Source organism: Mirounga angustirostris, unplaced genomic scaffold (genome assembly GCF_029215605.1).
Source record: "Mirounga angustirostris isolate CCGP_5_RB_7025 unplaced genomic scaffold, mMirAng1.0.hap1 SCAF_9, whole genome shotgun sequence".
NCBI classification, from domain to species: Eukaryota; Metazoa; Chordata; class Mammalia; order Carnivora; family Phocidae; genus Mirounga; species Mirounga angustirostris.
This window is the reverse complement of record NW_026991717.1, coordinates 136,066,871-136,079,500: the sequence shown is the minus strand read 5'-3', so window position 1 is coordinate 136,079,500 and position 12,630 is coordinate 136,066,871. Positions and strand designations below refer to the sequence as shown.

The window sequence follows — 12,630 nt, the reverse complement described above, 5'->3', positions numbered from 1 at the left end:
CACTAAGTGGTCGCTTAAACACAAACACATTAGTCAATTACTTCCGGGGAAGTCCTAGCTCTAGGAGAACACTTACCCTGCTAGGTCAAGAACATGAATTGCTGGAATTACATTTGTTCCATCTCCAAACACGGGTAATGCAGGGACCTCACCCAACCAAGCTATCTGGAAGAAAAGGAAAAGCGTATTTTCCGCTGGCTGTATGTAACTATTAGAGCTCACACACAGCCCTAGTCTGGGGCATCCAAAAGACCCAGCTGTCTGATGATGTCATCGCCTAAAGGGGATGTTTTGAAAATCAGCTCTGATGAGATTTAGTTGCTGATCAAAGCCTATTAAGAGAAACTAACCTCAGGCTGAAATACTTTTCAGGAAATCTACAATCTCGTGCACTGTCTTCAGTCGTCATTGGCATGGTGTCTACACAGAAGGGAAATGCTTTCACATACATGACACCTTCCAATCTCACAAAAAGAAAAAAATGAGAATGAAAGTCTAAAATTACTCCCATGGGCTGGAGTAATTGCTATCAGTTCAAAGATGAAATGCTTAGTAGATAAAGTGGCTGATGAGTTGCTGAGCCTGGATTTGAACCCTGATCTTCAGAGTCCAAACCCTTGTCTTTTCCCTGCATTTAAGTATTTCAGTAAAGAAAAAGACAATCTGGATAGTGTTTAGCTGTCAGGTACTAGATTATTTTAAACTGCTTTTTAAGAGTGAAAGAGGTAGGGGTGGGGGCCACAGCAGACCGCTGGATCTTGTAAGATATTTTGGGCTTTGGGAAACCATTGAAGGGTTTTAAGCAGTGAAGTGACATCATTAGATTTGCTTTTGTTGCCTCATGAAGGAATGATGGAAAGTAAGAGCCTAAATGGGGAGGTGGAGGCCAGGCCAGTTGTGTGGACTAGAGATGTCCTATAGCTTGTGTGGGGGGTGGGGGAGCTGCTGGGAGAGTGGGGTTGGAGAGAAGGAGATACTGAGGAGGTTGGCTCTGTTATTACTGTGGGGATTTTGTGGCAGATGAGAAAGAGCAAGGAGTTGGATGCTGGTTGGTGCAGCTGGGTAGAAGAAGGTCCCATTTTCTGAGATGGGGTCCTGGAGGAACAGCAGGTTTGGGGGTGACTATAGGTAGAGTTTGGGTTTGTGAAACATTCAAAGTGAAGGTGCTGAATAGGCAGCCAGATTCACAAAGCTAGGACTCAGGAGCGAGCCCTGCTGGAGAAACTGATATTTGAGAGTCATTGGCACCAGTCATGGGAATGGACAGACCAACCCAGGAAAAGAGTGTAGATTGAGAAGACAGGAGGGGGGCGCCTGGGTGGCAAAGTCATTTAAGCGTCCAGACTCTTGGTTTCAACTCATCATCTCAGGGTTGTGAGCTGGAGCCCTGTGTTGGCCTCCGCACTGAGTGCAGAGTCCGCTTGAGATTCTCTTTCTCCCTCTCCCTCTGCCCCTCCCACTTGTGCACTCTCTCTCTCTCTCTCAAATAAATAAATAAATCTTAAAAAAAAAAGGGGGGGGGCAAGAAGGTCTGGGGCAGAAACCTGAGAAAGCCAACATTCAATGGTCAGGTAGGTGAGGAGCAGCTGAGAACAGACAAGGACAAATGAACTTCATTGCCTACTATTCTCCTGTATTTTGGCTACACTCGTCTGTTTGCTGTTCCTTAACACAACCTACACATTTCTGCCTCAGGTCTTTGCACTTACAGTTCCTACTGACTTTCCCCCAGAAAGCAAAGTAGCCAGCTCCCTTGTCACTTTCTGCTCAAGTGTCATATCTTGGGAAAGGCCTTCCCTGACCATCATATTCAAGATACAACCTCCCAACCCTACTGCTGGCTTTCTTTCTATCTTTCTCTGTTTTGTTGCTCTGTTCTGTTGTCCATATAATTTGCAACATCTGAAATCCTTTATGTGTACTGGCTAATTTGGTTCTTATCTCGTAGTCACTAAAAAGTCATACCTTAAAAAAATAATGTAAGATGCCTCCTTCTACTCCATACTGAAGTCCGGCAGCAACCACGTAAGTTGCAAATTTTTTGGCCTATTAGGTAAAGGAGAGAAAAAAAGCTAAATGTAGTATTATTAATCATACCAAACCAGATTATTTTAGTGGTTAAAATGAGTCCTACATGAATGCCTCTGACCACTATTAAAATTTTGGGGGGACTTTTAATTGAATGAAAGCCAGGGATAATTATTTGTGAAGACTTCACACCTGCATGCACTATGCTGGCACCTACAGGAAAGGGGAGATATAAAGATGGGTCCTTCCATGATGATCTTTACTTACGCAGTAGGGGAGGTGGACATACATAGGGAGTTTTTAGTAATGGGCCACAATATAAGCTGTGATATTGTGATTCACAATAAGAAATATATATTTGGTCTTCATCTCCATATCTGGCATGAGTTCTTAGAACTATGGGAATTTTTAAGCAAACAGAGTGATAAAGGTGTCTTTTGTTATGTTAATCAGGTGACTTTGGGATCCAACCTGAAGATGTGGGTTGATTGCCAACTTCCAGCTCCCCTGCCATCTCCAGGGATATGCAGATCAAGTTCAATCACCAATGACCAATGATTGTCTCAAACATGATGAAGCCTCCATAAAAACCCCAAAGGAGAAGGTTTGGAGAGCTTCTGGGTTGGCGAACCAGTGGAGATTTGGGGATAGCAGAGAAGCTCCATGCTTTTCCCCAAACCTTGCCCTGTGCATCTTTTCCATCTGGCTCTTCCCGAGTTATATTCTTTTATTAGAAACTGGTAATCTAGTAAGTAAAATGTTTCTCTGAATTCCATGAGCCACCCTTAGCAAACTAATCAAACCCAAGGCTTGGGGAGGTGGGAGGGGTCATCGGAACCTCCAACCTATAAGGGTTGGTCAGAAGCTCAGGTGATAGCCTGGACTGGCCACTGATGAGGGACAGAAACAGAAAAATGTCCACCTTTAGCCCAGGAGGCTGACCTAGCCTGCATAGTTTTGGTAAGGATCAAATATGTACTGGTTGCTACATTCTTTTTTTTTTTTTAAGTAAGCTCCATGCCCAACATGGAGCCCAACGTGGGGCTTGTACTTACAACCTGAGATCAAGACCTGAGCTAAGAGCTTAATCAACTGAGCCACTCATGCCCCCTGGTTGCTACATTCTTAAAGGGTCTCGTGACTGCCTGGATATTTCAAAGATGGTTAATATGGAACTGAATGATAAGCACCAGAGAAATCTTGCAAAAGTAGTTTTACAAGTAGAAATTCAAAGAAATATTTATGATCTCATGCCCCCTGCACGTCCCCTCCCCCTTGAACACTAAGCATATAACCACCAGCTTCATATAGCAAAAGTGCAGCCCTTTCTGCCCACAGGTCCTGTCCTGTGCTACTTAAATAAACTTACTAAGTTGTACCATACAATAACTCAAGAATTCTTTCTTTTTTCTTTTTTAAAGATTTTATTTATTTGACAGAGAGAGAGAGAGCGAGAGCAGGAACACAAGCAGGGGGAGCGGGAGAGGGAGAAGCAGGCTTCCCGCAGAGCAGGGAGCCCGATGCGGGGCTCGATCCCAGGACTCTGGGATCGTGACCTGAGCCGAAGGCAGATGCTTAACGACTGGCCACCCAGGTGCCCTCAAGAATTCTTTCTTGATGGTTGTGTTCAACAAGCCCACAACACAACTGGGTGGAAGTGGGGGGCAGTCTTGCAGGAATGAGCCCTAAACCTGTAGGATCTGATGTTACTTCTAGGAAGATAGTGTCAGAATTGAGTTGAAATACAGGATGCCTGGCAGGTGCCCAAGAATTGCTTGGTGTCATGGGAAACCCCTCCCAGAGTGCACGAGCACACATGTTGAAATTGGGAACCTTTATCAGGAAAATGAGTCTCTCCTCTGCTCCAGGTAATCCATGGGGGATTAAAAAAATCTAAAACCTCAGAGTGCAAATACCTAGAAATGCCATCTAAAATGCCAATAGTATCCTTCGAGGATGGCAGAATTCTCAAGGACATGAGAGCTATCCTTAGGGGCCAAAAACAGAAGTGAAAACAAGAGTGATGAAGAGTGGACAGTGTGGGCACTCTGGGAAGTCGAGGGTCTCATGATCTAGGTGCGTGGGTTTTGAAATCCATGCGAGTAGAGGAGACAAACACTCAATCTGGTGAAGTTAGGAGTTGGGCCACAATATGAAGGGTTCATCCACAACAAAAGGGTGAACTGGAAAAACTCCAACGTGTGGCAGAAGAAGGTGACAAGGAATTGTGTCAGATCTAGCCAAGGCTCCCTTGAGAATTTTAACCTTGACTTTGTACTTCTCAATGGTTTGTCTTTCACATTTAAATTACCTGCTTGATGTAGGGATTCCAGAACCAAAAATTAACATAAAAAGCATTTTAGGCAGTGAGACTCTTGGGGCACTTCAGAGAGGCAAATCAAAGCTCCTTGTACCACCCCTGCCCCGCAACCCCCCCCCCCCCCCCCGCCCATGACTTTCCCTGGCCTTTAAAGCTCCAGTAAAGGGACAACAGCTGGGGCAAGGGTGCTGACCTCACTGTAGCAGATGGGTGCTGGTTTGAGGGCACAGCATTGACTGTCAAGCCAATTACAAACCGTAAGGCATATTCTCATTGTGAATTCCCATTTCACACTGACCATCATGAATCTTGAAGGCATCTGATCCCTGAATATACTTGAGACTTTTATAGCTGTACTTTTGGAAGATACACTTTACACTTTGATACAAAGTGCATTTTGCCCACTTTTCCCTGAGAATTCTTTTACATGAGGTTTTTAGGGGTGATGAGTTATAAAGAAATAGATGTTGACGATTTAAAGAGATGCTATTTTTAAAAATCCATGCCAAATTACAGGATTATCTTTATAACTGTAATTCCAGAAATCACAAGAAAATATGCTTACTAATAGAAACTTTATACTGAAAGACCTTACTAAAGATGGGCTCACAAACCAAAATTATAACACTGATGAGGGAGCAATCCACCATGAGTGAAATCAGACTTGCATTGCGTTCAGAAAATAAATTAGTAGAGATTCTGAAATAAATACGGTTATAATGATGAAAAAATTAAGAAATGGGAAACAAACAAACAAACAAAGAAATGGGAAACAAAGGGAAAAAACAAGATGATCAGGATAGTGATGATGATGATGATAAAGAATAGGCAGGAACTGGAGGGTATTATGTTGAGTGAAATAAGTCAAACAGAGAAAGACATGTATCATATGATCTCACTGATATGAGGAATTCTTAATTGCAGGAAACTGAGGGTTGCTGGAGTGGGGGGTGGGGTGGGAGGGATGGGGTGACTGGGTGATAGACACTGGGGAGGGTATGTGCTCTGGTAAGCGCTGTGAATTGTGCAAGACTGTTGAATCTCAGATCTGTACCTCTGAAACAAATAATGCAATATATGTTAAGAAAAAAAAAAAAGAAGAAGAAGGTAGCGGGAGGGGAAGAATGAAGCGGGGGAAATTGGAGGGGTAGACGAACCATGAGAGACGATGGACTCTGAAAAACAAACAGGGTTCTAGAGGGGAGGGGGGTGGGAGGATGGGTTAGCCTGGTGGTGGGTATTGAGGAGGGCACGTTCTGCATGGAGCACTGGGTGTTATGCACAAACAATGAATCATGGAACACTTCATCTAAAACTAATGATGTAATGTATGGGGATTAACATAAGAATAAATAAATAAATAAATAAATAAATAAATAAATAAATAAATAAATAAATAAATAAATAAAGGAAAAATAAAAAAGAATAGGCAGGTGCGGTGGGGGAGGTGCCTGGGTGGCTCATTCGGTTAAGTGTCTGCCTTTGGCTCAGGTCATGATCCCAGGGTCCTGGGATGGGGTTCCGCACTGGGCTCCTTGCTCAGCAGGGAGCCTGTTTCTCCCTCTGCCTCCCACTCCCCCTGCTTGTGCTCTCTCTCTCTGACAAATAAATAGAGAAAATCTTTAAAAAAAAAAAAATAGGCAGGGGGTAGAGCAAGGAACAGAGAACAGGAGAGAAGGGGGCTGACTAAGGTGGAGAAAGGAGGAGAGTTGATCACGTCTTAGCCTCCCTCCCTCCTGCATTCATGTGAGGCTGAGTCAGGCTGAGTTGGCCAGAGAGAAGTTGAAAATCAGATGATAGACTCATGACTTTAGTATTAAACCTGTCTGAGCCTTTGTAAGGACTAGAAAAGACTCCATTAATACCTGAGAATGGTCTGGAAAGCTGCAGACTTGGCTAGAAATATTGTCCTGCTCCCAATTATTAAGAAAAAAATGACTTTATAGCTTCATTCCAACAATGTCTCACACTGTGAAGGGGTTACAGGACTGTGCCTTGAAATGAGCAAGGCAAAGATCTAACTTAATTTCAAGGAGATATGGATACATTTACTCCATAGTGGGAGATTTTTTAGTATACCCCTTCCTAGTAATTGATAGATTCAGGAGACCCCAAACTAGTAAGACATGCAAAACGCCATTAAGAAACTTGACCTAGGGGTGCCTGGGTGGCTCAGTCGTTAAGCGTCTGCCTTCGGCTCAGGTCGTGATTCCAGGGTCCTGCAATCGAGCCCCGCATCGGGCTCTCTGCTCAGCGGGAAGCCTGCTTCTCCCTCTCCCTCTCCCCCTGCTTGTGTTCCTTCTCTCACTATCGATCTCTGTCAAATAAATAAAACCTTAAAAAAAAAAAAAGAAAGAAACTTGACCTAAGTAGACATATATGGCAACTGCACACAGGTTTGAAACGCACAGGTTTCTCAGGTCCATATGGAATTTAAAAACAACACTGGCCGTGTACTACGGAGCAAAGCATCTCACCAAAAACTACAGAATCGCCACCGCCCAGACCACATCCTCTGACCAAAAAGCAATTCGGTGAAAAATGAACAAAAAAAAGATGACACTAGAGGAGGAGTTAAGCTGGCGTAAGGGGTCCCTATGCTTGCTTCCATCCCTCCAACACAGCTAGATAAATATCAAATCATTCCAAACACCCAAGAACTCGATCTGAACGCTGAGAGAACAAACTGTGGAACTAGAGAGACAAAAGAAGCCACATTATGGAAGGTAGGAGGTGCAGAGATATGATTCCAGGGAGAAAAGAATCATGGGTGCTGCAGAAAGGAGGGAGCCTTGATCTCGGAGAGAGGAGAGAGAGAGAAACAGAGAGAGCAGCATGCCGGGGATTGCACAAGAGAAACACTTCCCCAAAACCACTGACTGGGAAAACTAGAGCGACTGATGACTGCAAGTTTTTACAAGCAGTGGAGCCCAAAGTCGGAAGTTTTAGAAGTCTGTGCTACTGCTGGGTGGGACCTGGGGGGCACAGCCGTGCTCCTGCGTGGAAGGAGGGAGTGGGTGGTGGGGTCTGAGGATCCCCTGGGTCGCACTGGGAGACAGTGGTCCCCTTCTCGGAGTGCACTGGGGAATGTTAGTGGTTGCACAGCCTCTGCAGGGACAAAAGAGCTGGCAGGCACCAGTGAGCCGCCTTGTTCAATAGCATAGGAACAGAGACACCTGCTGAGCGCAGTCTACCTTGGTGCTGGCTTTGTACCGCACTTTACTATAAACCCCAAACTGCCGCACGGTTGTGTGACTGCTTTCCTGGGACAAACCAGCACCAGCCACAACGCGGGGAGCCCCTCCCCCCGGAGGATCAGCAAAGGTGCACGTGCGCCAGGTGCCTCAGATTTGGAGTTTTGAAACTCAGCTGTGAACCTGCGATAAAACACAGGAGGACTGTGCTGCGTAGCGGGCAGACAGCTTGGACACAGACAGGGTGAAGGCAGGGATCTGATGGAAGCTAGGGACACAAGAGGGGACATGGTTCATTCTTCTGTGGGGGCTTCCTGAACAGTGGTGGGTGGGACCTCCGCTATCCGGGGATGAGAGAGAGGGGTGATGCCATTTTTCTCCCTGCGTGGACAGACTTCATTGAGCAACGCAGTGCCCCCCAGTGGAGGCTGGAGCCACTTAAGCCAAGCCCCAGCCCCTGCACTCTGCAGGTGCATCTTTACCAGGGCAAGTCAGCCTGAGAACCAGAGCAGCAGGTTCTTCCTGAGAGGACCAGCACAAACCCCTTGCTCACACCAAGTTTACTGATCATAGAGTCCTGCAAAGATTCAGCTCTATGGAAAAGAGGATCTAGCCTCTTAACAAGCAAACCAAAACACACCTAGTTAAAACTTACCACACTGTGGACAAGGTTCAAACACTCCCCACTGCAGGAGAAACTCTTCAGAGGACCGACTAGAGGGAAGGAGCAGCAAAAACACAACAACAAAGTGCACGCCCTGAAACACTTGCTGAAGCACCAGGCCCTGGACAGTATAGGACCTCTGCTTCTTTTTTTTTTTTTTTTAAGATTTTATTTATTTATTTGAGAGAGAGAGAATGAGAGGGAGTGAGCACATGAGAGGGGGGAGGGTCAGAGGGAGAAGCAGACTCCCTGCCGAGCAGGGAGCCCGATGCAGGACTCAATCCAGGGACTCCAGGATCATGACCTGAGCTGAAGGCAGTCGCTTAACCAACTGAGCCACCCAGGCGCCCCTAGGGCCTCTTCTTAATATAGCCATTACTCTGAGGAGCAGGAAATATAACAGGCTTTCCTAACACACACACACACACACACACACTCAAACAGTGACCTAGACAAAATGACAAGACAGAGGAATTCACCCCAAAAGAAAGGACATGAAGAGGTCATGGCCAGGGATCTAATCAAAACAGATATAAGTAATATGCCTGAGCCAGAATTGAAAATAACGATTATAAGGATACTAGCTGGGCTCGAGAAAAACATAGAAGACACTGCAGAGATAAAAGAACTAAAAACTAGTCAGGTAAAAAAAAAAAAATGCTGTAACCAAGATGCAAAACCGAGGGGCGCCTGGGTGGCTCAATCGGTTAAGCGTCTGCCTTCAGCTCAGGTCATGATCCCAGGGTCCTGGGATCGAACCCCGCATCGGGCTCCCTGCTCCTGCTTCTCCCTGTCCCTCCCTCTGCCACTCCCCCTGCTTGTGCTCTCTCTCTGTCAAATAAATAAATAAATAAAATCTTAAAAAAAAAAAATGCAAAACCAACTGGATGAAATGGCAACAAGGATGGAAGAAGCAGAGGAATGAATCAGTGATACAGAAGATAAAATGTATGGAAAGTCATGAAGCTGAGAAGAAGAGGGAAAGAAAAGTATTGGATCATGAATGTAGACTTAGGGAACTCAGCAACTGCATAAAGTGTAATAACATTCGTATCATAGGAGTCCCAGAAGATGAAGAGACAGAAAAAGGGACAGAAGGTTTGTTTGAGCAAATTATAGCTGAAAACTTCCCTAGTCTGAGGAAGGACACAGACATCTAAATCCAGGAGGCACAGAGAACTCCCATCAAATTCAACAAAAGCTGGCCAACACCAAGACATATCCTAGTAAAGTCTGCAAAATATAGCGGTAAGGAAAGAATCCTGGGGCACCTGGGTGGCTCATTTGGTTAAGCATCTGCCTTTGGCTCAGGTCATGGTCCCAGGGTCCTAAGATCGAGCCCCGCATTGGGCTCCTTGCTCAGCGGGGAGTCTGCTTCTCCCTCTCCTTCTGTGTTCTCTCTCTCTTAAATCAATCAATCAATTAATCTTTAAAGGAAGGAATCCTGAAAGCAGCAAGGGAAAAGAAATCCCTAACCTACAAGGGAAGACAAATCAGGTTAGCAGTAGATCTCTCCACAGAAACCTGGCAGGCCAGAAGAGAGTGGGAGGATATATTCAACGTGCTGAAGGAGAAAAATATGCAGCCAAGAATACTTTATCCAGCAAGGCTGTCATTCAGAATAGAAAGAGAGATAAAGAGTTTTCCAGACAAACAAAAACTAAAGGAGTTCATGACCACTAAACCAACCCTGCAAGAAATATTAAAGGGACCCTTTGAGTGGAAGAGAAAGACCAAAAGCAACAAAGAAAGGAACAGAGAAAAATCTTCAGAAACACTGACGTTACAGGTAATACAATGGCAGTCAATGCTTATCTATCAATAATTACTCTAACTATAAATGGACTAAATGCTCTAACCAAAAGGCACAGGGTATCAGAATGGATAAAAAAAACCCAAGACCCATCTATATGCTGCTTATAAGAAACTCATTTTGGACCTAAAGACACATCCAGGTTGAAAGTGAGGGGGTGGAAAACCATCTATCATGTTAATGGACATCAAAAGAAAGCCTGAGTAGTCATACTTACATCAGACAAACTAGATTTTATTATTTATTTATTTATTTATTTTTTACTTTCTTTTTTTAAAATTATGTTCTGTTAGTCACCATACAGTACATCATTAGTTTTTGATGTAGTATTCCATGACAGACAAACTAGATTTTTACTTTTTTTATTTTTATTTTATTTTTTTTTTTTTTAAAGATTTTATTTGACAGAGAGAGACACAGCAAGAGAGGGAACACAGGCAGGGGGAGTGGGAGAGGGAGAAGCAGGCTTCCTGCAGAGCAGGGAGCCTAATGCGGGGCTCAATGCAGGGCTCGATGCGGGGCTTGATCCCAGGACCCTGGGATCATGACCTGAGCCAAAGGCAGACGCTTAACGACTGAGCCACCCAGGCACCCCCAAACTAGATTTTTAAACCAAAGACTGTAACAAGAGATGAAAAAGGGCACTATATCATAACTAAGGGGTCTATCCAACAGGAAGATCTAAAAATTGTAAATATTTATGCCCCCAACTTGAGAGCCGCCAAATATATAAATCAATTAATAACAAATAAAGAAACTCATTGATAACCATACCATAATAGTAGGGGTCTTTAACACCCCACTTATAGCAATAGACAGATCATGTAGGCAGAAAATCAACAAGGAAACAATGGCTTTGAATGACACACTGGACCAGATGGACTTAACAGATATAACCAGAGCCTTTCATCCTAAATGCAACAGAATACACATTCTTTTTGAGTGCACATGGAACATTCTCCTGTTCCTGGGTCACAAATCAGCCATGGGTAACAAATCAGCCCTCAACCAGTATGAAAAGATTGAGATCATACCAGGCATATTTTCAGACCATGAGGCTATGAAATCTGAAGTCAACCACAAGAATAAATTTGGAAAGAATACAAATACATGGAGGTTAAAGAACATCATACTAAAGAATGAATGGGTTAACCAGGAAATCAAAAAAGAAATAAAAAAAATACATGGAAGCAAATGAAAATGAAAACACAACAGTCCAAAATCTTTGGAATGTAGCAAAGGCAGTCCTAAGAGGGAAGTATATAGCAATACAGGCCTATCTCAAAAAGCAAAAAAAAAAAAAAAAGTCTCAAATACACACCTAACCTTACACCTCAAGGAACTAGAAAAGGAACTGCAAATAAAGCCTAAAGCCAGCATAAGAAGGGAAATAATAAAAACTAGAGCAGAAGTAAATGATACAGAAACAAAACTAGTAGAACAGATCAATGAAACTAAGAGCTTGTTTTTTGAAAGAATTAATAAAATGGATAACCCCCAGCCAGACTTATCAAAAAGAAAAGAGAAAGGTCCCAAACAAATAAAAGCATGAATGAAAGAGGAGAGATCACAACCAACATCACGGAAATACAATTATAAGAGAATATTATGAAAAATTATATGCCAACAAACTGGGCACTCTGGAAGAAATGGATAAATTCCTAGAAACATACAAACTACCAAAACTGAAACAGGAAGAAATAGAAAATTTGAACAGACCCATAACCAGCAAAGAAATTGAATCAGTAATCAAAAATCTCCCAACAAACAAAAGTCCAGGGCCAGATGGCTTCCTAGGGAATTTTACCAAACATTTAAAGAAGAGATAATATTAATTCTTCTCAAACTGTCCCAAAAATTAGAAATGGAAGGAAAACTTCCAAACTCATTCTACAAGGCCAGCATTACCTTGATTCTAAAGGCAAAGACCCCACCAATTTGGGGCTTGAACTCAAAACCCTGAGTTCAAGACCTGAGCTGAGATCAAGGGTCCGACCGACTGAGCCACCCAGATGCCCCCAGAATAATGTATTTTTAAAATAAAGTTTTGATTTGTATTATTTAGAGCATGAGACAAATTTAATGTTTTTATAAGAAAACATTAAAATGGTAAGATTTCTCCACTTTAGACTATCACATAAATTATTTGTGTGTGTTTGATCATCTAGATAATTGAACATAAATTATCAAGAAATCATGGATTCTCTATCTGGGGCAATGCTCAATGCTTAATAAAATAATATACTCACAAGATTTGGAATTGGAAGAAATTTAGACCTGTCTAGTCTAGTGCCTTTACTCATTTAACTCCAAAACTTTAATGACTTAGCAAAGGTCATAAATTAATGGGTAGAAAAGGGGCTAGAACTCCAAATCCCGGTGTTATTTCCTTTAAATGCTCAGCGGAAGGCCTGCTTCTCCCTCTCCCCCTCCCCCTGCTTGTGTTCCCTCTCTCGCTGTGTCTCTCTCTGCCAAATAAATAAATAAGATCTTAAAAAAACAAACCTTAAATATTTTATACTTGCAGTGTTTGTATTGCCAGAGTTAAAAAAAAAAAATTGTTTTTGTTTTATTAAAAAATAGGAGACAATGTTCCTATCATAATATCCTC

At 43.1% G+C, this 12,630-nt stretch overlaps 1 protein-coding gene across 1 annotated transcript in view; it reads right to left on the bottom strand.

Moving 5' to 3' along the window:
- Positions 1 to 12,630, bottom strand: part of AK7 (adenylate kinase 7) — a 69,465-nt gene that overhangs the window by 30,614 nt on the left and 26,221 nt on the right. The window contains exons 6-7 of the mRNA XM_064571543.1: positions 1,966 to 2,046; positions 77 to 165 (exon numbers count right to left, since the gene is read on the bottom strand). Of these exons, the coding sequence (XP_064427613.1) occupies positions 77 to 165; positions 1,966 to 2,046 (170 nt within the window). The remainder of the gene's footprint in view (positions 1 to 76; positions 166 to 1,965; positions 2,047 to 12,630) is intronic.